We start from the raw sequence: 27984 nt of genomic DNA on the forward strand, positions 1-27984 counted from the left end.
GCGAGGGCAGGACACAGGGAGGGAAGGCCCAAAGAGAGGCAATCTGTGACATTATCTTTCCCCCTAAACCAACCTCTCCTCCTCCCCCATTCTTTATTTCTGTGGATAACACTCTCCTCCTTCCTGTCTAATCAGCTCGTAACCTTGGGGTCATCTTCGACTCCTCCCTCTCCTTTTCTGTACATATTCAGCAGACTGCTAAAACCTGTCGTTTCTTTCTCTATAATATCACCAAAATTTGTCCTTTCCTTTCTGAGCACACTACCAGAACCCTCATCCACACTCTTATCACCTCTCGCTTAGACTATTGCAACTTGCTTCTCACAGGTCTCCCACTTAGCCATCTCTCTCCTCTTCAATCTGTTCAAAATTCTGCTGCACAACTAATATTCCGCCAGTGTCGTTATGCTCATATTAGCCCTCTCCTCAAGTCACTTTACTGGCTTCTTATCCGTTTCTGCATACAGTTCAAACTCCTCTTATTGACCTATAAGTGCATTCACTCTGCAGCTCCTCAGTACCTCTCCACTCTCATCTCTCCCTACATTCCTCCCCGGGAACTCCGTTCACTGGGTAAATCTCTCTTATCTGCACCCTTCTCCTCCACTGCTAATTCCAGACTCCATTCTTTTTATCTTGCTGCACCATATGCCTGGAATAGACTTCCTAAGGCGGTACGTCAAGCTCCATCTCTGGCTGTCTTCAAATCTAAGCTAAAAGCCCAGCTTTTTGATGCTGCTTTTAACTCCTAACCCTTATTCACTTGGTCAGAACCCTTATTTTATCATCCTCACTTTAATATTCCCTTATCTCTTATTTGTCCTGTTTGTCTGTCCTAATTAGATTGTAAGCTCTGTCGCGCAAGGACTGTCTCTTCATGTTCAAGTGTACAGCGCTGCGTATGTCTAGTAGCGCTATAGAAATGATAAGTAGTAGTAGTAGTAGTAAAGTGGGACAACTACAGATCTCTACACAGAAACTATATGCAAACAGAATACATCACCTCAGTCACAAGCAAAACACTGTTATCAAATATAGAAAAAGAGATCACAACTTAGAAAAAAAAATATGAAGACAAAAATTGAACTGGGAATCCCAAGAAGTCAAACTTGGCACTGCAACACAGGAAAAGTAACAACAGAACTACACTTCCTAACACAATACAATACATCAGCGATGCATATTTTCCACAGCTAACATGTACCATTTAATAAATTACAAATAAAACACTTTTTTGTTTCTGGACATTTTAGTTTTCCATCATGTTGGTCCCAGTTTCTCTTCACTTTTCTGCCTTCCTATCTGTCTCCTGCTAACTCTCTTTCCACTAGCTGCTGTCTATTTATCATTTCTCCTCTCTCCTCTTCTCTTGTTCCATTCTCTCACTACATCTGTCTCTGACATATTGATCTTTCCATTTTAGATTTTTTCCTCATTCTTTCTTTTCTGCCTCTCTCTCCACTCAGATTTCACTCTTTTCCCCTCCAGTCATTTTCCCTCTTTTTACTTTTAATCTACCTATCAATTTTTCATCTCGTTCTCTCACCCTCCAGATCTCCTATATACTATCTTACCCCTTCCCCAGCCTCCTATTTTCTTTTATCTTTCATCTACTCCCTATTACCTCATTTCTACCCTTTGTATTAACTATCCTCCTTCACTCATTTCCTTGACAATCTGCCATGGTCTCTCTCATTTGGTTCCATCATTCCCAGCATCTCTCCCTCCTTTCTTCCACCACTGTAGACCAGCATCTTCTCACTTTCTTTCTTTCTTCTTCTCTCCCTTCCAACCTTTTAGTTTGACATCTCCCTGCCCATTCCCCTCCACCCCTCTTCTCTCTTGTCCCCACCTGTAGTCCAGTCCAGCATTTCTCTTTCACTGCCCCCATGATCCAGCATCTCTCCCCCTCTCTTTCTTGCCATCCTTCCTCCCCCCATGGTCCAGCATCTCTTCTTCTCTCTTCCATTCCTCCCATTGTTCAGCATCTCTCCCTTCCACCCGTCCATTATCTCTCCCACTATTTCCTTTCATCCCTCTCATTTTCCAGCATCTTCCTCTCCTACCCCTCTGCCCTTGGGTACAGCAAATCCCCCCCTCTCTCAAATCCTCCAAGTCTACCTGAAAATGTGTCTTTCCCTTTGGGGATCACTGGCAATGGCAACAATTTACATATGCTGCCTGGCTGTCCCCAGAGTTTTCCCTCTACTGTGTCTGGCCTACGCAAAATAAGGAATGCTGTTTGAGAGGCTCTGGATTACTACCTGAAAGCCTTAATTTGATATCAAGAACCTCCTTTCTGTGTTTCCAATATTGTTGGTACACCCATGTACATAGACAGTAATAGAAACTTACCTGTCAATATTCAAAGCAATGTAAGTGGGAACTGATATTCAGGAGCACATAACCAAGCAATGCTGCTGGATATCGGTTCTAACTGGCCACTTTTCAAGTGGGCTGGAAAGGGATGTTCCAGAGGAGAAGTTGGGGCAAGCTTAAAGAGGCTTAAAGCCCACCTCTTTGTTACTGCTTTCGACTCCTAACCATGACTCTCTTACTCAACACCCTCACTTATCACCCCTACCACTGCAATTTCCCCACCCCTAGCTGTCTGTTCGTCTGTCCAATTTAGATTGTAAGCTCTGTTGAGCAGGGACTGTCTTTTTCATGTTAATTTGTACAGTGCTGCATAAGTCTAGTAGCGCTATAGAAATGTTTAATAGTAGTAGTAGTAGTAGTAGTAGTAGCGAGCCAATAGTTATGTAGGTGCTGGCAATATTTAGTGCCGGGACCCACATAGGTAAGCAACCAAATAGGACCATATACAACAGTCCTAAGTTTGGTCACATACTGTAGTTAAGCAGGTGCCAGCACCAAATATTGGCTGGCACCTGCATAACTACCAGACTGTGGCCTGAATTTGCTCCATCTTTCCACCGGCCCCTTGAAGACACCTTTGATCCTGTCTCCTGAACATAATAGGCTCCCCCTTCTTCCTGCCCCTCCAAGCATAGTCAGAACTTCTTCCCACCACTGCTTGAGCAAAGGATAACTCCTCTCCCTCCCACCCTTATCAAAGACTGACCCCCCCCCCCTCTCCTTCCTCCCAGCACACACCTAACCTCTCACCAAGTGGGAGATAATTATACATGGGTCACTTGGTGCAAAAGACTGAATAGCCCCCATCTCGTTGCTGGACTGTTGTCTGCATCTTAGTATTGGTGAGATGTTTAGTTATTTAAAGTTGCTAAGGGAACAGTGGTTCTTAAACTAATATAAAGTTCTTTAAGTTTGTATGGTATATTTTATGCTGTTATTTTATGTTTGCTTCTTAATGAACAGTAAAGAATCTGAAATTAATCTCTGATACCAAGGTCAGAGTTTCTGAAAATCCCTAATTGGGGTTTTTTTAAACTAAAGCTTAGCTTGAGTTATCTGCAACAGGGCCCACAGGAATAAAATGGACCCTGCTGCAGATAACTCAAGCTAAGCTTTAGTAAACAGGGGGGGGGGGGGGGGGGAGGAAGCCCTTTAATAAAAAAAATTTCTATCTTATCCTGTTAATTCACTTAACAGCCTATATATCAAAGAATGTGCCTGGGGCAGATACAAGTTGAGGAAGGGGGTTGGGAATCAAACACAGAATTTTTTGCCCACCCTGCTTTTTACAGAGACAAAGAGAGAGTTTTCAGCCTATCCTGCTTTCTTACTTTAAAATAACACCTAATTTATCAGTTAACTCACATTCTTTCTTTTCCACAAATTTTAAGACAAACATTTCCTGCAAGTCAAATATAGATTTCTTACCAGCAGTGGCAAGGCCAGTCTCAGCAGTCCTCAAAGAGAGAGAGAGAGAGAGAGAGAACAAATGAAAAGAATAAAGACAACTATAAGAGGAAAATGGAGAAAGATGCTGACCCAGAAAATCAAGCCAGATATGGCAAAAGTTTATAAACTTTATTGCTTGAAAGAACTTAAATGAACTATTCAATATAAAAAGTCCTGAAACCCAGTTCAAAGTATCATGACCTGGATATATCTCCCACATAGAAATAATCTAGAAGTAGGAAACTGCTGGCTTGAATTGGTTGGTTTGCTCTTATCTGTCATACAATTAATTCTCCTCTCTGTAGGCCATATCCTCCAGTCCTGAGCGCTTTCATTGGTTCCTTATAATTTATAGTAGCAAAATATGCTTGTAGGTATCAGGAGACTGTTTTTCAAGGTAGATTGCTAAAATGTTTCCTTGGTCTCCCTATAAACTGCTTGCTCACTGCTACCCCTTTAAATAATTTATTGTATGTATATGTTTTAGCAGGGGGAGAAAAAGAAGTGAAATTATTATTTGCGTTTTTGTGGAGAACCTGAAGGTTTTTCCTTTGACTTTTTGGGGGGTTTGGAGTCCTGGTTGGGCTTAGGCACGGGGCTGGAGCTCTGTTTTTGGCCATGGCCTGTCTTGGGGCTGGAAGAGTGGCTCTGCTTCTTGCTAGGGCTTGGCTTGGGACTGGATTGCTTTTGGTGATGGCTAGGCTTGGGGCTTAGCTTGGGGCTAGAGTCAGGGCTGGGCTTGGGGCTGGGGTCAGGTGGGCTAGGGTCAAGGCTGGGGACAGGGCTGGTGCTGTCGCCAGGGGCAGGCTTGGGGCTAGGCTTAGAGCTGGGGTCAGGCTTAGCTTTGGAGCTGGGGTCAGGCTTAGCTTTGGAGCTGGGGCCAGGCTTAGCTTTGGAGCTGGGGCCAGGCTTAGCTTTGGAGCTGGGGCCAGGCTTAGCTTTGGAGCTGGAGCTGGGGCCAGGCTTAGCTTTGGAGATGGAGGTGGAGCTGGGGCCAGGCTTAGGTTTGGGGCTGGAGGTGGGGGTGGGGGTGAGGCTGGGGCTGAGGCTGAGGCTGGGACTGGGACTGGGAGCAGGCTTGGGGCTAGGGCTGAAGCTGGTGTCACTGTCAAGTTTGGGCCTGGGACTGGAGTCAGTTTCAGTGTCAATGTCAGTGGTGGCCCTTTTCGTGGCCTTCTTGTACCTGGCCTTTAATGCTTTGGAGTACCTAGACTTGATCCTGTCCATTATATAACAACCAATGACAATGAGAAGTACAGTGAAGCAAATTAACAAAATGGGCTTTAGACCAAGGCCAGAGTGGGCCTGGGAACTTTGCAATTGGCGTAGTCCTTGAGACAGGCCAGGAGGTGGCAGCTTCAGTGGTCTCCCAGCCTCTTTGCTCACATTGTTCATCCAGCTGATGTGAGCAGCAAGTCTGGTGGCGAAGGCAGGTAAGGGTGACTCATCCAGTACTTTGCTGAGAATGCCAACCAGCGTCCAGTTTGAATCTATTTTGTCCATGCAGAGGATAGCGCTGCCCTCCTGAACCTGTGAGGGTGAAGACAAACATTGCAGCCAATGAAAACAGTTGTATGCCCCACAGAAACCCCCCCCCCTATCTGCATAAATAAAATATTTTCATAGTCAATATGGATGGGCAAAGGGGGTACAATACAGTGTAATATGGATGGAGCTCATTTCTCCATTCACTGAAATTCTCAAGGATCTGCTACTCATTATCTTTGTGACCAGTAATAGGCAGGATGAAGGGGGCAGTAACCCCCCCCCCCCCCCAGTGCTCTTGATGCTGAATTGACCCACATTCCTTATCAATATAACCTCTTTATCCTTTGCCTTATGTCTGTGGCGATCAGTATATTCAGTTTCATTCTAAAATAAATAAAGCACTAGTCCAAGCAAATGGTCCCACTACAATAAAAGATGCAGAACACAAATATTGCAAAACAAGAGTCAAACATAAGGTAAAAACATACATCACTAGATATATAAAAGAAATATCCAAAAATAAAACAAATAAAAGCACTGATTAAAATGGCAATTAAACTCCAGACTATTTTAAAAGTTCAATATTCAGCTGTGGGCTGATCACATATGTTAAACAGATATCCTGTCCATTTAAATACACACATAAACAGAGAAGATGTCCATTTAATCTTATACCTGCTGTTTGAGTAGCACCATTTAGTTTCCTATCATTAGTAGCTGAATGTCACCACTTAAATGGATAATTCTCTTCCCAGCTCCAGAACAGCCCTAGCCATGCAATTTGTTAAATGTATACCTTTGGACATGTAGTGGTTTAAACAGCCAAAGTTATCTATTCAAGTGGCCCAGATTTCTTTTTCTTTTAATCTTTATTCATTTTAAACAATTAGTCGAGACATCTTGACCAGAAATTAAAAAAACAAACAAACAGATAATTTACAATCCAAAAAGTACAGTACGTTCTCGATTATATGGCATAAACAGGATCAACCTATTGTCAGATAAGTGAAAAGTTGGATAATATGGAAAACAATGGTAACCCCTCAAACAATGCATAAACAAAAACATAGAGTTCCCAACTTTCAGTAAAAGCAGGATCCCGGGGCACAACAGTACAGTTTTGCAATAAAAGCAGGGTCTCGGGTTTGAAACGAATTACATAAGTACATAAGTAATGCCATACTGGGAAAAGACCAAGGGTTCATCGAGCCCAGCATCCTGTCCTCGACAGCGGCCAATCCAGGCCAAGGGCACCTGGCAAGCTTCCCAAACGTACAAACATTCTATACATATTATTCCTGGAATTGTGGATTTTTCCCAAGTCCATTTAGTAGCGGTTTATGGACTTGTCCTTTAGGAAACCGTCCAACCCCTTTTTAAACTCTGCTAAGCTAACCGCCTTCACCACTTTCTCCGGCAACGAATTCCAGAGTTTAATTATACGTTGTCTTAGGTGCAAAACTTCCCTTGTGTTATGCTAGAAAATGGAATGAGAAACCACACACTTCTTAACGGTGACACAGTGACATCACCGGGGGACTGTTGGATGTTCCAGATGGTTGAATATTCAACACTGTACTGTAATACACTCCAAAAAATTGCAACAAGAAATCTTAGACCACAAGAAGGGAAATCCAAGAATAGATGTTTCAGAGAGTAGACTATAAAGAAGAAAAATATATATATGTAATTAAACAAGATAGAACAATTACACACTGGATATATTATAATTACCTAATTTAGGGCTTCTCTTATCAAGCCGCGCTAGCAGTTCCCGTGCGGCAATGCCGACGAAGCCCATTCAAAATGAATGGGCTTTGTCAGCATTGCCACACCGGAGACCGCTACTGCAGTTTGATATGAGGCCCTTATTCAGAAAATCTAACCAAGTAATCCTAGCTAAAGTCCATCAAGATCTGGATTGCAAAAAAGTATGCCACTGATGAGGTTCATAAAAACAAAAGACACATCTGAGAAGTTCTGAGAGAAGAGGACATTTCTCTGGTAAGTGAACACTATTTTGCTTGTGCTTTGGGAACTTAAAGATTGGGGTTTAAAGGAGGAATTGTAGGTTACTGATAGGCAGAATAAAAATAGAAAAAAGCAAATTTTATCAACTAATCTCCATAGTCTTTTCCCTTTAGTTTTAAAAGTTGAACTTTGTACCACAGCATTAACAGATAGCCTCTAGCAAGCACTGCAGGATCTAGTTTAGCTTTCCCGCCCAACGTCCCCAACACCCATCCACCTCTAGGACAACTCTTCATTTATAGTCAGTTATTGTAAGTAGGGTAACAAGCAAGGAGTGCTCTTACAGAGTTTTAAATACATTTCATTACCATCTAAAAAGGAAACACTAAATAAATCATACAATATACTATTGGGCTCATTTTCGAAAGAGAAGGACGCCCATCTTTTGACATAAATCGGAAGATGGACGTCCTTCTCCCAGGGTCGTCCAAATCGGTATAATCGAAAGCTGATTTTTGACGTCCCCAACTGCTTTCCATTGCAGGGACAGCCAAATTTCAAGGAGGCATATCGGAGGCGTAGCGAAGGCGGGACATGGGCGTGCCTAACACTAGGACATCCTTGACCCATAATCGAAAGAAACAAGGACATCCCTGACAAACACTTGGATGACTTTACCTGGTCATGTTTTTCTTATGACCAAGGTACAAAAAGGTGCCCGAAATAACCAGATGACCACCAGACAGAATCAGGGATGACCTCCCCTTACTCCCCCAGTGGTCACTAACCCCCTCCCACCCTCAAAAAATGTCTTTCAAAATATTGATTGCCAGCCTCAGATGTCATACTCAGGTTCATCACAGCAGTATGCAGGTCCCTGGAGCAGTTTTAGTGGGTGCAGTGCACTTCAGGCAGGCAGGCAGGCAGACAGACCCAGGCCCATCCCCCCTACTTGTTACATTTGTGGGAGAAACAGCGAGCCCTCCAAAACCCATCAGAAACCCACTGTACCCACATCTAGGTGCCCCCCGTCACCCGTAAGGGCTATGGTAGTGGTGTACAGTTGTGGGTAATAGGTTTTGGGCGGGATTTGGGGAGCTCAGCACACAAGGTAAGGGAGCTATGTACCTGGGATCAATTTATGAAGTCCACTGCAGTGCCCCCTAGGGTGCTTGGTTGGTCTCCTGGCATGTCAGGGGGACCAGTGCACTACAAATGCTGGCTCCTCCTATGATCAAATGGCTTGCATTTGGTCATTTCTGAGATGGACGTCCTTGGTTTTGATTATAGCCAAAAATGAGAAACGACCAAGTCTAGGGATGACAACTCTAAGGACAACCAAATTTCAGGATTTGGGTATCCCTGACCGTATTATCAAAACGAAAGATGGACGTCCATCTCGTTTCGAAAATACGGGTTTCCCCGCCCCTGGATGGAGACGTTTTGTGAGGACGTCCCTTTCGAAAATGCCCCTCCACATAAACTAAAAGACATTTTTATATTAGGCTAATATCCTTGGTACTATATCAAGTTTTAAATTATTGAAAAACTCAAAAATACTAAGATGGAATCAGCAGTCCAGCAGCGAGAGGGGTGCTATCCAGTATTTTGCATTCAGTGTCACATGTATGATTATCTCCCAGTTGGTGAGATGTCATATGTGTGCGCCCAATGCAAAGCGCTCCTAGCTTTCAGAGAACATGTCTGTTCTCTTGAGGCTAGCATAGCAGACTTGGTGGAGCTGAGGGAGACAGAGAGGTACATAGAGGAGACCTACAGGGATGTTGTAGAGAAGTCTCACCTCCAGTCTGGTAGCCCCTGTGCTACGTTGGAGGAGGGAGATCTCCTAGAAGGAGAGCATCACCCTGGTGAAGTAGGAAGTAGTACTGTAGCCAGAACCTGCCCACCAGGGGATGTACTATCCTCTTGCACCGAGGATATGTCTCCAAGTGCTGCCCAGGAGGGAAGGGTTAGGGCAGCTGTTGTAGTTGGTGATTCCATCATTAGGCATATAGATAGCTGGGTGGCTGGTGGACGTGAGGATCACCTTGTGACTTGCATGCCTGGTGCGAAGGTGGCGGACCTCACACGTCCCTAGATAGGATTTTAGATAGTGCTGAGGAGGAGTCGGCTGTCTTGGTACATGTGGGTACCAATAACATAGGAAAATGTGGGAGAGAGGTTCTGGAAGCCAAATTTAGGGTCTTAGGTAGAAAGCTCAAATCCAGAACCTCTAGGGTAGCATCTTCTTAAGTGCTACCCGTTCCAAGCGCAGGGCCCAAGAGACAGGCAGAACTCCGGAGTCTCAATGCGTGGATGAGACGATGGTGTAGGGAGGAGGGTTTTAGATTTGTTAGGAACTGGGCAACATTCTGGGGAAGGGGGAGCCTATTCCAAAAGGATGGGCTCCACCTTAACCAGGGTGGGACCAGGCTGCTGGCATCGGCATTTAAAAAGGAGATAGAGCAGCTTTTAAACTAGATACCGGGAGAAGGCCGACAATTGCTCAAAAGCGCATGGTTCGGGATAAGGTATCTTTCAAAGATATCACCAAAACAAGGAAGATAGGGCATCCCGATAGTGAGGTTGCAAAAGAGACCATAGTAGATCAGGTATCCTTAAAAAAAAAATGAGACAAAAGATTGCAAATTAATACTGTCAAGTACTGAGTATGATGGGAGAGTTAGAATATATTGCACTAAATGAAAAATTAGATATAATAGGCATCTCTGAGACCTGGTGGAAGGAGGATAACCAGTGGGACACTGTCATACGGGGTACAAATTATATCGTAGTGATAGGGTGGATCAAAGTGGTGGAGGGGTAGCATTATATATTAAGGAGAGCCTTGCATCAAATAGATTGAAAGTTCTGCAGGAAACAAAAAACATCTTGCTATCACTATGAATTGAAATTCCATGTGTAAAGGGGGAAAGGATAGTAATCGGAGTGTACTACCATCCGCCTGGCCAGGATGAACAGACGGATGCAGAAATGTTAAAGGAAATTAGGGACGCAAACAAACTGGGCAACACGATAATAATGGGTGATTTCAATTACCCCGATATTGACTGGGAGGTAAAATTCCTTGACAAAATCAAGGACTGCTTTATGGGGCAGCTGGTACATGGGAAAATTCTAGACCTAGTCCTTAGTGGAGCGCATGATCTGGTGCAGGAGGTAACGGTGCTGGGGCCGCTTGATAACAGTGATTATAATATGATCGGATTTGATATTAGCTTTGAAGTAAGTACACATAGGAAATCAAATACATTAGCATTTAACTTTAAAAAAGGAGACTAAGATAAAATGAGAAGAACGGTGAAAATAAAACTTTGAGGAGCAGCTGCGAGGGTCAAAAATTTACATCAGGTGTGGATGCTGTTCAAAAACACCATCCTGGAAGCCCAGGCCAAATATATTCCACGTATTAGAAAAGGAGGACGGAAGACCAAATGACAGCCGGCGTGGTTAAAAAGTGAGGTGAAGGAAGCTATTAGAGCTAAAAGAAAATCCTTCAGAAAATGGAAGAAGGAACCGACTGAAAATACTGAGAAACAGCATAAGGAATGTCAAATGCAAAGCGCTGATAAGGAAGGCTAAGAGGGACTTTGAAAAAAAAGATTGTGTTGGAGGCAAAAACACATAGTAAAAATTTATTTAGATATATTAAAAGCAGGAAGCCGGCAAAAGAATCGGTTGGACCGCTAGATGACCGAGGAGTAAAAGGGGCGATTGGGGAAGACAAAGCCATAGCAGAGAGATTAAATTAATTTTTTGCTTCAGTCTTCACTGAGGAAGATTTGGGTGAGATACCGGTGCCAGAAATGGTATTTGAGGCTGACGAGTCGGAGAAACTGAATGAAATCTCTATAAATCTGGAGGATGTAATGGGGCAGTTCTACAAATTGAACAGTAGCAAATCTCCTGGACTTGATGGTATTCATCCCAGAGTACTGATAGAACTGAAAAATGAACTTGTGGAGCTATCATTAGTAATATGTTATTTATCTTTATCAATAGAAATCAAACAAAATAAAACATGGAAAAGAAAATAAGATGATACCTTTTTTATTGGACATAACTTAAACATTTCTTGATTAGCTTTCGAAGGTTGCCCTTCTTCGTCAGATCGGAAATAAGCAAATGTGCTAGCTGACAGTGTATATAAGTGAAAACATTCAAGCATTACTATGACAGTCTGACAGGGTGGGAGGATGGGTGTCAGATTGGGTCAGGGGAGGAGCTAGGCACTGATCAAAGCAGCTCACTGTTGAGCTTTCTCCAGGTGCACAGAACTTTGTGAGGAAAGCTATGGTGAAGCGCAGAGGAAGACCACGGGTTTACCCATCTGATTCCAGTGGTTCTCTGGCTCTGGTGCAGCCAAAGATTTTGAGCTTCACAGTGTCTGCAGTTAGCCTGACGACGTGAGTAGGGTCGCTCCTGGAAGGAGAACAGGAGCTTGGCATCTTTGACGTGACCCTTAGCTCAGAGTGTCCAGAACTGTCTCCTCGACCTGGAAGTGTTACTGAGGTGACCCCGAGTGCGAAGCTGATGGATGTCGAAGTTGCTGTCACAGTTGAACCTGTAGATGGGGCCGGGGTGTCTATTCCTTTGGTGACAGTGGGGAGTGGTGAGGTTGTTTCCCTTGAGGCTGGAGCTATCAGGGGACAGCCTCAAGTCACTCATGCTGGTTTCCAACAGCCAAATGGAACTTCCAGTTCTTTACTAAGGAGGAAAAAATCAGAGAAAGTCACCTTTGAGGAGCTGTGGGACGTTATGGGTGATATGGAGTCCTTGCTTTTGCGTTTGGATCAGTTTCAGCGAGATAGAGAAGCTTCAGTCCCAGGTTATCCGGTATGAATATTTTGAGGGGCATAATCGAACGGAAACGCCTATCTCCATGGGCGTTTATCTCCGAGAACGGGTCCGTGAAGGGGCGGACCGAACCGTATTTTCGAAAAACATGGACATTTATCTTTTTTTGAGCTGGGCGTTTTTGTTTTTCAGTGATAATGGAAACCGAAAGCGCCCAGCTCAAAAACGAATAAATCCAAGACATTTATTCATGGGAGGGGCCAGGATTCGTACTGCACTGGTCCCCCTCACATGCCAGGACACCAACCGGGCACCCTAGGGGGCACTTTTACAAAAAAAAAAAAAAAAGGTAAAATAGCTCCCAGGTGCATAGCACCCTTCCCTTGGGTGTTGAGCGCCCCCAAATCCCCCTCAAAACCCACTGCCCACAAGTCTACACCATTACTATAGCCCTAAGGGGTGAAGGGGGGCACCTACATGTGGGTACAGTGGGTTTGGGGGGCGGTTTGGAGGGCTCCCATTTACCAGGACAAGTGTAACAGGTGGGGGGGGGGATGGGCCTGGGTCCACCTGCCTGAAGTCCACTGCACCCCCTAATAACTGCTCCAGTGACCTGCATACTGCTGCCAGGGAGGTGGGTATGACATTTGAGGGTGAAAATAAAAAGTTGTGAAACGGCATATTTTGTGGTGGGAGGGGGTTTGTGACCACTGGGGGAGTCAGGGGAGGTCATCCCCGATTCCCTCCAGTGGTCATCTGGTCATTTAGGGCACTTTTTGGGGCCTTATTCGTGGAAAAACAGGGTCCAGGAAAAGTGCCCTAAATTCTCGCTAAAATGCATATTTTTTTCTATTATCGGCGAAAGGCGTCCATTCTCTGATCGGCCGATAACCACGCCCCAGTTCCGCCTTCACCACTCCTTTGACACGCCCCCATCAACTTTGTCCGCATGCGCGACGGAGTGCAGTTGAAAACGTCCAAATTCGGCTTTCGATTATACCGCTTTATTCGTTTTTGTGAGATAAACGTCTATCTTCCGATTTGGGTCACAATATAGCCATTTTTCTCTTTCGATTATAAGCAGGATTGTGACTCAATTTGAATCTAAAACATCAACTTTTGAGAAAGATCTAAAGAAAGTCCTTATCAGTAAAGGAAGTGAAAGTGGCATTGATAAAAAAAATATTGAGCATTTACTCACCAAAAATTTGGAGTCTTTGGAAAATTATGAAAGGCGGTTAAATCTGCGGTTTGTTAATTTTCCTAAATCTCCTGTTTTGGGCAACATAATAATAATGGGTGATTTCAATTACCCTGATATTGACTGGGTAAATGTAACATCAGGGTATACTAGGGAGGTAAAATTCCTTGATGAAATCAAGGACTGCTTTATGGAGCAGCTGGTACAGGAGCCGACAAGAGAAGGAAAAATTCTAGACCTAGTCCTTAGTGGAGTGCATGATCTGGTGCGGGACGTAATGGTGCTGGGGCCGCTTGATAACAGTGATCATAATATGATCGGATTTGATATTAGCTTTGAAGTAAGTATACATAGGAAATCAAAAGCCTTGAAAACGACGTACAACCACCTAAAGTTCCGGAAAACACTAAACACCAGCCTGTTTAAAAAGGCATACCCTTCCGATCCAACTTAAATGCCTAATCTCGGCAACATAACAAAACTAAAGTATGTAATGGACATAACACAACTCTTCCACTGTTCGATTCCCTAATGTGGCTATGCCACATGAACTTTATCTTACCACAACATCACTTTGTATTTGTTAACACCGGAGTCTGCAAACGCCTCTCCGGTACTATGTAAGTCACATTGAGCCTACAAATAGGTGGGAAAATGTGGGATACAAATGTAACAAATAAATAAGTAAAATAAATATGTTAGCGTTTAACTTTAAAAAATGAGACTGTGATAAAATGAGAAGAACGGTGAAAATAAAACTTAAAGGAACAGCTGCGAGGGTCAAAAATTTATATCAGGCGTGGATGCTGTTCAAAAACAACATCCTGGAAGCCCAGGCCAAATATATTCCGCGTATTAAAAAAGGAGGACAGAAGACCAAACTACAGCCAGCATGGTTAAAAAGTGAGGCGAAGGAAGCTATTAGAGCTAAAAGAAAATCCTTCAGAAAATGGAAGAAGGAACCGACTGAAAATAATAAGAAACAGCATAAGGAATGTCAAGTCAAATGTAAAGCGCTGATAAGGAAGGCAAAGAGGGACTTTGAAAAAAAGATTGCATTGGAGGCAAAAAAAACATATAGTAAAACTTTTTTTAGGTATATTAAAAGCAGGAAGCCAGCAAAAGAATCGGTTGGACCACTAGATGACCGAGGGGTAAAAGGGGTAATCGGGGAAGACAAAGCCATAGCGGAGAGATTAAATTAATTCTTTGCTTTGGTCTTCACTGAGGAAGATTTGGGAGAGATAGCGGTGCCAGAAATGGTATTCAAAGCTGACGAGTCAGAGAAACTGAATATCTCTATAAACCTGGAGGATGTAATGGGGCAGTTCTACAAATTGAAGAATAGCAAATCTCCTGGACCAGATGGTATTCATCCCAGAGTACTGATAGAACTAAAAAATCAACTGTTAGTAATATGAAATTTATCCTTAAAATCGAGCATGGTATCGGAAGATTGGAGGGTGGCCAATGTAACGCCAATTTTTAAAAAAGATTCCAGAGGAGATCCGGGAAATTATAGACCGGTGAGTCTGATTTCGATGCCGGTCAAAATGGTAGAGACTATTATAAAGAACAAAATTACAGAGCATATTCAAATGCATGGATTAATGAGACAAAGCCAACATGGATTTAGTGAAGGGAAATCTTGCCTCACCAATCTATTACATTTCTTTGAAGGAGTGAACAAACATGTGGATAAAGGTGAACTGGTTGATATTATGTATCTGGATTTTCAGAAGGTGTATGACAAAGTTCCTCATGAAAGACTCCAGAGGAAATTGAGTCATGGGATAGGCGGTACTGTCCTATTGTGGATTAAAAACTGGTTAAAAGATAGAAAACAGAGAGTAGGGTTAAATGGTCAGTATTCTCAAAGGGTAGTTAGTGGAGTTCCCCAGGGGTCTGTGCTAGGACCGCTGCTTTTTAACATATTTATAAATGACCTAGAAATAGGAGTAACTAGTGAGGTAATTAAATTTGCTAACGACACAAAGTTATTCATAGTCATTAAATTGCAGGAGGATTGTGAAAAATTATAAGAGGACCTTACGAGACTGGGAGACTGGGCGTGTAAATGGCAGATGACGTTTAATGTGAGCAAGTGCAAAGTGATGCATGTGAGATCCCGAATTATAGCTACGTCATGCAAGGTTTGACGTTAGGAGTCACCAACCAAGAAAGGGATCTATGTGTTATTGTTGATGATATGTTGAAATCTTCTGCTCAGTGTGCTGCTGCGGCTAAGAAAGCAAATAGAATGTTAGGTATTATTAGGAAAGGAATGGAAAACAAAAATGAGGACGTTATAATGCCTTTGTATCGCTCCATGATGCGACTGCACCTCGAATATTGTATTCAATTCTGGTCGCCGCATTTCAAAAAAGATATAGTGTAATTAGAAAAGGTGCAGAGAAAGGCGCCGAAAATAATAAAGGGGATGGGACGACTTCCCTATGAGGAAAAGCTAAAGTGGCTAGGGCTCTACAGCTTGGAGAAAAGATGGCTGAGGGGAGATATAATGAGTGGAGTGGAACGCGTAGACATGAAGCGTCTGTTTATGCTTCCAAAAATACTAGGCCTAGGGGGCATGCGATGAAGCTACAAAGTAGTACATTTGAAACGAATCGGAGGAATCGTTTCTTCACTCAACATGTAAGTAAACTCTGGAATTCGTTGCCAGAGAATGTGGTAAATGCGGTTAGCGGCAGTGGCGTAGCAAGGGCGGGGCGGTGGGGGCGGTCCGCCCCGGGTGTCAGCAGGTGGGGGGGGGGGGTGCTCCGCTCCCGCTGCTCCCCTGCCTTTAAAAAAAATTTGTGAAGCGGAGTCGCAGGCAGGCAGCACCTCGCGTCTGCCCTGTTTGTAAAAGAAGTAAACCTCCTCGTCGTCATCGGGCCTTTCTTCACTGGGTCCCACCCTCCTCTGAGGTAACTTCCTATTTCTGCGAGGGCGGGACCCAGTGAAGAAAGGCCCGACGACGAGGAGGAGGTTTACTTCTTTTACAAGCAGGGCAGACACGAGGCGCTGCCTGCCTGCGACTCCGCTTCACAAAATTTTTTTTTAAGGCAGGGTGGGAGCAGGAGAAGAGGGCTCTCTCAACGGAGCTCAATGGTAGGCAGGTTGGGGTGGGGGTTCTCAGATGGGAGAGGAGAGGGGTGTTGTGGGGGTTCCCAGATGGGATGAGGAGGGGTGTTGAGGGGGTTCCCAGATGGGATGGGGAGGGGAGGGGGTTCTCAGATGGGAGAAGGGGGGTGGGGTGTTGTGGGGGCTCTCAGGAGGGGAGGGGGTTCTCAGATGGCAGAAGGGGACTGGGGTGGGGTGGGGGTTCTCAGATGGGAGAAGGGGGGATTCTCAGATGGGAGAAGGGGACTGGGGTTGGGAGGGGGTTCTCAGATGGGAGAAGGGTGCTGGAACTGGGGTCTGAGAAGGGGTCATGAGGGAAAATGGGGGCATGCCTGGGTCAGGTGGGAGAATGGGTCGGGCTGAAAAGGGGGGCCCTAATGCAAGGCATGTGGATGAAGGGGGATGGAACTGGGGGCTGAAAAGGAGGGTAGATGGGATAAGGGGCTAGTACTGGGACTGGGGGCTGAAAAGGGGCAGGGGCTGAAACTGTGGGGACTGGGGGCTGAAAAGGAGACAGGGAGAAGTGGCTGGGGCAGAAGTTCGGGACTGGTGAGAGAAAAGGGCTGGAGTTGAAACTGGGGGCTGAAAAGGGGCCAGGGAGAAGTGGTTGGGGACTGAAGCTCGGGACTGGTGAGAGAAAAGGGCTGGGGTTGAAACTGGGGGCTGAAAAGGGGACAGGGAGAAGTGGCTGGGGGCTGAAGCTCAGGACTGGTGGGAGAAAAGGGCTGGGGCTGAAACTGGGGACTGGTGGGATAGTGGTGCTGGAACTGGGGGCTGAAAAAAAGGGGCAGAAGGGACAGATCCTGGATGGAAGGGGGAGTGAGAGGGAGGGCAGACCCTGGATGGTTGGGAGAGGGAGGGCAAATGGTGGATTGAAGGGGCAGGGAGAGAAGGCAGACATTGGATGGAGAGGGCAGACACTGGATGGCAGAGAGAGAACTAAGACAGATGCTGGATGGAAGGAAGACAGTGAAAAGAAGATGAGGAAAGCAGAAACCAGAGACAACAAACTGTAAATAAAATATATATTTTTATTTTTTTGCTTTAGGATAAAGTAGTATTGTAGCTGTGTTAATAAATGTTTATAATAGAACATGTAAACAAAGTCATCTTTTTATTAGACTAATTTTAATACATTTTGGCTAACTTTCAGAGAACAAAACTCCCTTCCTCAGGTCACGATAGGATACTGTAATGGCACTATACTATATTGACCTGAGGAAGGATGTTTTGGCCTCTGAAAGCTAAATATATTAGTCCAATAAAATGGTATTATTTTATTTTCTATATCTGTTTTATTTCTATTTGTTAATTTGTAAAGTGGTGATTGGTACACGTTTTTCAAATTTACATCTGCTGTCTTTATATTTTGCACAGTACTAGGGGACAGTTTCTGTCTCTGTGGTGTTGCATTGTATGCAGAGTCTGGCATCTTGGGGGTTCAGTTTAATTTTTGTCTAAATAGAAAGTTTATTATTATTCTATAGTGGATTAGGATGTATCTGTGTTTGTGAAAAAGACATGGCTTTCAGCTGGCATTGACTGTGCAGGTTACTCTAGTTAAAGGAGACTACCAAGTAGAGGTAGTCTCAAGTTAGATGTAGCCCCTCTGGGAGTAAATTCCAGAGTATGGGGGCTACTCCTAAGAAGGCTGGTTGGCAGGTATCACATCATACAATTTGTTTTGATGAGGGTACAGGTAGTGATACTCCTTTAGAGGATCTTAGAGGTCTCAAAGGTGTGTAAAGGGCTAACTTATTATTTAAGTACTCTGGTTTTAAATTTAGCCCTGTAAATTACTGATAGCCAGTGTAATTTTTGGAGGAAGAGTGTGATGTGGTCCCGCCACGTACAGCCTTCTATCAGTCATGCTGCAGCATGCTGAATTAGCTGGAGCTAGTACAAACTCTTTTTGATTTGACCAGTGTGCATGGCATTACAGTAGTCTAGTTGTGATGTTGTCATTGAATGGACCACTGTGGTCAGATTCGTCTTTTCAATATATGGAGAGAGATTTCATAACTGCCGCAGGTGATAGAGACAATTTTTAAAGGTCGTTTGAATTTTACTTTATCATGGATTTACATTCCGCTCACACCTGGTTAAGGTTCAGAGTGGATTACATTATCAAAAACCAGTCCAGTCAGATTGGGAGCTTATATGTAGAAGAAAAAAATACAATTTATGTTAATAAAAGAAAGATTAAGTTGTTCACGTATTTTCTAGCCAAAACTACCTTAGGAAGAGTCACAGAAAAATTACATTATAAAAGCCAGTTTAATTAGACTAAAAAGTTACAAAGCTTTGACATGAGCAATACAATTTCAATTTATACGGTATCAGAGTGAATGATGAGTCTAGCAGTATCCCAAGATTCCTAACCTGTGATTTTAGGAGGAGTTCATACTTTCCAAAAGGTATTTAGAAGTCAGGTATTTGTCCACTTGTGTTAGGAATCCAAAGAATCTTTGTTTTGCCTGGGTTCAGACAGAGTTTATTGTTGTTTGCCTATTCCTGAGTTGTGGTTAGGCAGGCAGTCAAAGCTGTGGGTAGCTACGGTTTAATAGGTATGAGTAGTAGCACATCATCAGCATAGATACAGAATTTTGTGTCCATCAATTGAAGCAGCTCAGCCAGAGGCTTGAGGTAGATATTAAATAAAATAAGAGATAGAATGGATCCCTGTGGCACTACATAGTTCAGTGCCAAAGGTAATGATGCACTGTTGCTGAACAGAACTGATTGTTGTCTGTCTGACAAATAGGATTTGAACCATATAAATACCGTGCCACTGATACCTGTTTCTGCCAGCCTTGTATGCATGATATTCTGATCCACAGTGTCAAAGTCTGCTGAAAATTTCCACAGCACTAGTATCAAGGCAGATCCCCTGTTTCTGTGCAGATCATCAAGAGTGGATACAAGAACTATCTCTGTTCAATACCCGAAGCCAGATTGACATGGGGCTAGCCAATTACTTTCAATTAGTCATTCAGTTGAATGCAGACTGTCTGTTCCATAAGTTTTGTCAAGAAAGGAATGTTCAAGACTGGCTGGTAGTTTTCGAGCTTGTCCTGGTCAAGGGAGTTCTTTTTAGTGCTGTTGGCAGCTGCCCTTCCACAACAGAGGAGTTAAAAATTTGGGGGACCCCTTCAATGATGCCTATGCTCGCTCATTCTACTATCTGTAATACCCCATGATATGGGTATTACTAGAGCTACCATGTTAGACTCTCTGGAGGCTCTGGGTGGAGGGAGGTCCCTGCCAATGGGCTGGAGACTTGGGATGTCCCTGGGTGGGAGGAAGCCCAGCCCAGGGGAGTGGTGTTGAAACAAGTTGCAGAAAGAAAGTATTTCCCTGTGGAGAGTGACTGCAGAGGTGGAGTTTGAGTTTAATAAAAGGAGTTGAAAGGAGGTACACAAGGTCTTTGGTTACCTATACCCCTGCCAATACCCTTGGGAGTATTGGGGGATCCTGGAGTGCAAGAAATAAATACAGGCTGAACATAAGAATCACTGCTGCCCCAATAAGTGGCAATGGAGAAGCTGAGCCTGAGGTGGACAAGGGGAGCTCAGCCTGGGAGCGGGAATGGGACAGGGAGAGCCTGTCCAAGGCTAGAATGTAGCCCTGAGAGGTGCATTGCTGGAAGAAGGACAACCTAAAGGGTCTGTGCCTGCATGAGTTTGAGATTGATACTGGAAGGAGTGGAAACAGCCTTGAATTTATTCCTGTCACAAAAGGATGGGTAAAGGACAGGAGAGATGTAAACATGTACTGCTGTGATTTATCTGGAGAGAAAGAAAGAAGGATCAAAATTGCCACAATGGGTATATATAGAGACAGTTGTAGTATTGACTGCTGGTTGCAGAAGTTCCAGTAAAGTTGGTGTTCGTTTTGATAAAGCTACCAGCATGCAGCGAGTTTATTTGGCAAGAGAGGAGAGCGGGTGCTCCCAGATTGAAAAAAGCAGTACCACAAAGTTCTCGTTGGGACTTCCAAATCCCCGAATCTCTATTCTGGAACATCGACCCACTCTGAAGTCTGAATGGTAGAACCTGTGACTGAATGAATGGCGAGATGAGTGGAGAAAAGAATAGAGCATTTGAGAGAAATTAATTTTCCTTGTGACCCGGTCAGGGACTGAGCTGAGCCAGTTTGGAGCATGAGTCCTGGGTTACATATTTTTGCTTGGCAGGTTGTAGAATGTAAACCTATCAGGATTTTTTTCAAAATCTTTCTCTGTGACCTGGATGAATAAGTCTCAGATGGCTTTGCATGGTGGGGGAAAAGGAGTGTACTCCTCATGAGCTGGTGGGAGTTTTGATGGGGGACTGTCTGTAGGTCTTGATGAAGACCTTTAATTTTGTTGGCAAAGTATGTGGCAAAAATCACAGCTGGTTAGTTGTGACTGGGAAAGCTAGTTCTCTTGTGGGGTTTGCAGTAGGCTGTTTACTATTTTAAATAGTTGCTTGATTAAATTTGCAGCTTATTCAGTGTTTTAAGGCCTGGTGGTACATTGCCATGTGTTTCTTATAGTTGAACCTGTGTCTTCAACTAGGTGATATTTTCACCATTTTCTTCCAAGTTGACGACCTTGATGCTTAAGGATGCTTAAGTTCTGGGAAGCACGGGGAATGTTTGTATGTAGAGGGTAGGACCTTCTTTAGAGGGGCTGGGGCTGTTTTTTTTCTAATGCCATTACTAAGCATGCATTCCAGATACCTTGGGAGCTGGGAGCTACGCTGGGCTTTTTCAGAATTGGTTTGATTGGTAACTGAGGTAACCTGTGTCCTAAAATCTTTCTGATAAAACTGTTGACTCTATTATATCTCATCTAACAAAACAAAAAACCCCTGTCCTTTCACTTGTTGAGGGTCTGTCCTCTCTAAACCATTCTATCCTATTGCCTATAACTTACAATTGTTGTTGCATTTTGATTTCATAATTTTATGCCGGTGGTTTCTTATTTGAACTGTGTTGCACTTCTGTGCCAGTGATTTCATATGTTTATGCTGCAATTGTCTTAAAGGTGCTCTCTAGAACTGTGTTTTGTACCTGTGCGAAGTGACTTCATCCAATTAACTTGGTTACACAAGATTTGGTGACTCTGGTTCTGGTATCTGTCTTAAAGTTGTGTTTATTAGAATTGGGTTTTGAATCATCAGTGCCAGAGACCTAATTAAATCAATTTGGTTACATAGCACCTAGTGACTCATACCTTGGGAGGAGGGGCAATTTGTGTACAACTGTGTAGTTAGAGAAAAAAACCCAGAACTTCACTTTACCTTGGGAGCTGTGAGCTATGCTGGGCTTTTTCAGAATTGGTTTGATTGGTAACTGAGGTTACCTGTGTCCTAGTCCCACCCTCCCCTAGGTGAACTCCCTTTATATAGGGCAGTCAAGGGACAAGTATCTTCATTACACCATAATTGGTCAATCTTACCTTGTTACCCCTAAATTTTTTTACACTTGTGAATCACATCAATATGTCCTTTATTCAGTGCAATACATGTTCTGCTTTAATCCTAAGGCAAACTATCTGGAACCTTAGAGCTTGTCCTATCTGTCTCCAATTATCAGCTTTGAAAGATGAGATCAACAAACTCAAGAAAGAATTAGCTTCAACTAAAAAAGCATCCAGGATTAATCAATTCCCTGCCAATTTACCACCACCACTGCCAGAGAGAATTCAACAACAGAGGAATAGATGGATCACAGTAGGCTCAGGTAGACTAAGATCTGTGACACAGAAGCTCTCACCTTCCCAACCTTTGCCCCTGTCAAATTCTTTTGCTGCACTGCATCATTATGATGCTGAAAAAAGAAGTACTGCAGTGGAACCAGAGGCTATGAAAGTAGCACAACCCAAGAATCATCCCCCCAAAAATGACAGATTGGTGAAAAGCAGAAAAGTCTTACTGATCGGAGACTCCATTATCAGAGGCATTAACTTAGGAACACAGTTCAAGGGTTCCAACCTAGTGAAATGCCTTCCAGGATCTTCAGCTACCAGATGTACTGACCAAATTCTGAAAGTGATCCGAGAATAGAGTGAGGCTTCAAATATTGATGCTGTAATTCACCTGGGGGACAAATGACCTGGCGAACAATAGCAAATTTACAGCACAGAGAGTGTTCCAGAAGCTTGGGGAGGAACTGAAATAGTTGATTCGGACTGTGGCTTTTTCTGAAGTAATTCCCACATGGGAGAAGGGAGAAGAAAGACTATGCAAAACAGTGGAGTTCAATAAGTGGTTTGAGTCTTGGTGTAAGGAAGAAGGTTTTAGTCACATAGGGGCATGGGGTAATACGTGGAAAAATAACAGGCTGTACTGTAATGATGGGCTACATCTTTCGGTGACAGGAAAAAGGATCCTTGGGGAGAAATTCAGACAGTATGTTTCTAGACATTTAAACTAGAAGGCGGGGTGACAAAAGGAAACAAGGGAATTCAGAAAGTCACCCCCAGAATAAACTTGATGGCAGAGGGAAAGGTCATCTAAATACAGAAAACCACCTAAACTCTCTACGCAGATGGAAAGCAATGAATACAAATGCTCACAGTCTAGGTAAAAAGGTTCAAGACCTGCAAGCCCTGATGTTTGAAGAAAACTTGGATATTGTTGCTATTACAGAGTCGTGGTTCAAAGATTCCCATGAATGGGATGTGACTATACTGGGCTATAATCTTTTTAGAAAGGATAGAGAGGACTGAAGGGGTGGAAGAGTGGCGCTGTATGTGAGAGACAATATCAGAGCGGCTGAAATGCGGGGCACCTGGGGAAAGGAAGAAGCTTTATGGATTGTCCTAGAAAGAGAAGATGGAACCTGTATCCACACGGGGGTTATCTACAGACCTCCGGCACAAATAGAGAAGCTAGACAAGAATCTGATAGAGGATATTCAAAAGATTAGTATGAAAGGGGAAGTGCTACTGTTGGGAGATTTCAACTTGTCTGATGTGGATTGGAACGTCCCGTCTGTGGAATCGGAAAGAAGTAGGGAGATTGTGGACGCCTGTCAAAGTGCCTTGCTCAGACAAATGGTGATGGAAGGGTCAATGCTGGATCTAGTGCTCACGAATGGAGGAAGTGTTTCTAATATCTGGGTGGGTGCCCACCTATGTAATAGTGATCATCACACCGTATGGTTTGATATAAGGGTGAAGTCGCAGTGTGGACACACAAAACTAAAAGTACTGGATTTCAGACGTACTGATTTTGATAAAATGGGGGAATACATGAAAAAGGAGCTGTTGAAGTGGGAAGGCGTAGGAGAAGTGGAACATCAGTGGTCAAAGCTGAAGGCTGCTATGAATATGGCAAGTGATCTTTATGCGAGGAAAGTAAACAAAACCAAGAGAAACAGGAAGCCTATATGGTTTTCCAAACAAGTAGCTGAAAAAATAAGAGCAAAAGAGGCTTTGTTCAAGAAATACGAAAGAACGCAACGAGAGGATCACAGAAAAGATTATCGGATTAAACTCAAAGAAGTGAAGACAGAAATAAGGCTAGCGAAAGCGCGACCGGAAGAAAAAATGGCTAAAGATGTAAAGAGAGGTGACAAGACCTTTTTCAGATATATTGGAGAAAGGAGAAAAGATAGGAATGAAATTTCTAGACTGAAAGATAATGAGAATGGTTAAGTGGAAAATGAGGAGGATAAAGCGAATGTGCTAAACAATTACTTCTCTTCGATGTTCAAGGAGGAAAATCCTGGTGAAGGACCGTTGTTGGCTGCTGAAGGAATATTTGGGAATGGAGTGGATACTGCACCGTTTACGGAAGAAAGAGTTTATAAACAGCTGGAGAATCTGAAGGTGGACAAAGCTATGGGGCTGGATGGGATACATCCCAGGATACTGAGGGAGGTCCTGGTGGGACCTCTTAAAGATTTATTTAATAGATCTTTAGAGACGGGAGAGTTTCCATGAGATTGGAGATGAGTGGATGTGGTCCCTCTTCACAAAAGTGGAGACAGAGAAGAAGTGGGAAACTACAGACCAGTAAGAGGGTCTGTCTGTGTCCTGCATCTGTGACTGAGGCCAAGTATTCAATAAGCATTGAGGAGCCAATGCAGAAAGCTATCACGGGCAGAACTGCATGGTTAACAAGAAATCTCTGCACATGTTATTGGCCGCACAATGTTGAAAGGGATTCAGTGCCGAACATCAGTATATAGCATATTAAACTATATGGTAATGAGTCCATTAGTTAATCCACCACATGAGTACCAGGGATTAATTTTTTTTTGTTGTTGACACAGTACTACTACTACTACTTATCATTTCTATAGCGCTACTAGACGTACGCAGCAGGAGGAGTACACAAGACTACCAGCATTTTTTGCATATTGGGGGCAGGAAAGTCAGATTGGTTTGGGAGAAAGGGGATGCACTAGACTACCAGCGATTTTTTATATCAGGGGCGGGGGTCCAGTAGACTACCAGGTAATTTGGTGCTGTTGGGAAGGGAATATAAACCCACCAACTTTCTTTTTTACAGTCCCCTTCCTGTCATTGTGTGACCCAATTACCACTCACTCGCTGACAGGGAGGATATTTTCACAATGTCCTGCAGATTACTGCCGCAGTGTGCACTGTTTTTTCTAACAGCACGCACTTTTTAATACGACAGTAATTTGCATGTTCATTGATTACTGCATTGCCTTGGTATATTTATGCAGTAATTTCACAGTAGAAGCCATGTGCTGAACCACTGGTGCCTGGCTTTCTTCATCGACCACTGAGCATCTGCAGCTGTGGTGTAGCCAGTGGTGTACTGGTAAATTTTTAACAGGCTCTCTCCCCGATCTACCTCTGCACCCCACCCTGTCCACCTCTGCGCCCCCCCCCCCCACACCCACACAATTTGCAGAGCTGACTATACCCAGGGAGAGAGCCTGGGGGCGGGGGGGCAATGCATTACTCTCTTCGGGAAAAAAATGTTTAAATGCTCCCAGATTCCAATCTAATTCATGTTTAATATGGGGTAAAATGCCATAAATAAGTAAATAAATAGATAGAAACTCTGAACATTGTGCACCTGATTCTGATAACATGATATCTGTTTTAGAAGCCCATTACCAGGAGAAAAAACAAATCTCTGCACCACTAACAGGGTTAGGGTGTCCCTATAACCAGCCCCTCCAAATGATACACTGATTACAAATTTATAACAAATTACTACTCTACCTATGAAAAGTTATTCCCTTATTATACGTCCTCTGTGTACATCCCTATGCACAAGCTGGCGACATGTTTAAAAATTTAGCCTTTTTTTTTAATACAGTATCCTCCCTACCCCACCCTACCCACCTATTATAGACCTCCTCCCTGATCCCCCAAGCCGCAGGGTCCCAGTGCATACCTGAAGGCAACCACCCTAGTGGTCTAGTGGATTCTTCGGGGCAGGAAAGATCCCCAGTCTTTCCTGCCCGCTGCCGGCGCTGACCCTCCTCCTGCCGCATCTTCTTTAAAATGGCTGTGGAGACTTACAAGGGCGGCCTCACAAGACTTCAGCAGAAGTCTCGCGAGGCTGGCCCTGAAAGTCTCAGCAGCCATTTTTAAAGAGCAATTCGGCTGCAGGAAGGTCAGTGCCGGCAGCGGGCAGGAAAGACTGGGGATCTTTCCTGCCCCGAAGAATCCACTAGTCCACCATGGTGGCTGCATTCAGGTATGCGCTGAGACCCTGCAGCGGTGGGGGGGGAGGGGGGGGGGGAGAGATGCAAACCGGCTCACCCTACCAGAACAACTGTCTCACAAAATGCTAAAAAATTTAACAATTGGCTCTTGCGACCTGGTGCGAGCCAGCCCCGGCACACCACTGGGTATAGCCACAGCTGGACTCAGTGGCACGCCCTTATTGCAGCTGGTGAGGATCCCCAAGCACCACTAGCCAAATATGTCTGTGAAGACATATTGAACTCTCTCCAGCACACCTCAACCAATAGCAGCTTTAGTAAGCCACCCCTGTGCAAAAACTGAGCATGCGCCAAGAGCTGAATCAGGGTTGACTCACTAACACTGCCATCGACTGAGGTGCACTGGAGCAAGTTGAGTGTGCCTTCACAGGTATATTTTGCTAGTGGTGCTTGGGGATCCCCATCAGCCTACCTATTTAATATTTGTGTTGGGGGTGGTCATGGAGAGTAGGGGTGAGAGCAAGTTACAGTAATGACTGTTTCCACTCTTTTTGGCAGTAGGCCTACCCAAAATCTGGGGTATGGCTACACCATTGGTCTGAGGGATCGGTAGTAATCTGGCTTGTTCAATTTTCCCAATAGGTGTACTGATGTTCTAGGATTCACTACAATATCTATGATGATGCCTTTTCCTAGGAGGGTCCCTGTTTGTGTTGTTATGGACTGGTAGATTTGTTCTATAGTTCATGAGTAACTTTTGTAAGGTTTTGTATTATATCACAATATGCCAGCTACTGGAGAGGAGTTATGTTGCTGTTACTGAGGTTTCCCAGGGCCGGTACTCCTTAATCCTCCCTGCAGCCCTGAGATATCTGCCTTCTACTGAAAACTAACTTTGGACATCACCCTCCACTGTACTCTCCCCACATGTCCATGCCCTCCCTGCAGACCTCAAGACATTTCCGTTCTACTGCACCCTCCATGCAGACCCACACTGTACCACCACTGCAGGCAGAACCATTCTGTGGCCATGCCTCCCTCTCACTTTGCACCTGACACCCCTTTCCTTGGTCTTTTATATAAGTACACCCCCTCCCACACACACCTCACATGGCACATGTCACATTCACACTCTTCCACTGCACCGCCCTGACATACACAAGTACCTACTCTCGCATCTTAGAAATCTCACACAGCAGACATCCCTATATACTCCTACTGTCCTACTTACCCCCATACACTCCACATGTACAGGGCCGCCGGGAGGAGGGGGCAGGGGGGACAAAATTCCACGGGCCCGGCGCCACAGTCACACCCACCCTCAGTCGTTGACCATCTGCCACTGGGCCTGGCCCCCTGCATTGAAATCACAGCGCCTCTCACCTCCGTGTGAAAGCACTGCAGGCAGCAGAAGCAGATCGCTTCCCTTCGGGCCTCCTTCCCTCCCTGTGTCCCGCCCTCGTCTGACGTAACTTCTGCGAGGGCGGGACACAGGGAGGGAAGGCGGCCCGAAGGGAGGCGATCTGCTGCTGCTTGCAGCGCATTCACATGGAGGTGAGACGTGCTGTGATTTCAATGCAGGGGGCCTGGCCCGGTGGCAGACAGAGGGGGGGGAGCGGCGGCGACCTTGGGGGGGGAGGGGGAGCGGCGGCGGCGACCTTGGGGGTGGAGGGGGGAGCGGTGGCGACCTCGGGGGTGCTGCGGGGGTGGGACCCCAAAGGCGGCCTTGCCCCAGGCCCGGCCCAGTATTTCGGCAGCCCTGCACATGTACCATCTTGCCCTGCGTACAAAACCCCCAGACTCACATGCATTACTACCCCTCATAACAACCCACACACACACTATCGCAGATACACTTCACTTGCTGCAAGCACCTCCCCCTCCTGGTCCTTGACTGGTGTGCTGAAGAAACC

The 27984-nt window shown here is 44.5% G+C and overlaps 1 protein-coding gene across 1 annotated transcript in view; it reads right to left on the bottom strand.

The window, feature by feature from the left end:
* Positions 1-4341: 4341 nt before the first annotated feature.
* LOC115462027 (transmembrane protease serine 9-like) overlaps positions 4342-27984 on the bottom strand; it is a 93079-nt gene continuing 69436 nt past the window's right edge. Inside the window, exon 10 of the mRNA XM_030192074.1 lies at positions 4342-5358. Coding sequence (XP_030047934.1) covers positions 4342-5358 — 1017 coding nt within the window. The remainder of the gene's footprint in view (positions 5359-27984) is intronic.

Source organism: Microcaecilia unicolor, chromosome 2, assembly GCF_901765095.1.
Source record: "Microcaecilia unicolor chromosome 2, aMicUni1.1, whole genome shotgun sequence".
Classification (NCBI taxonomy): Eukaryota; Metazoa; Chordata; class Amphibia; order Gymnophiona; family Siphonopidae; genus Microcaecilia; species Microcaecilia unicolor.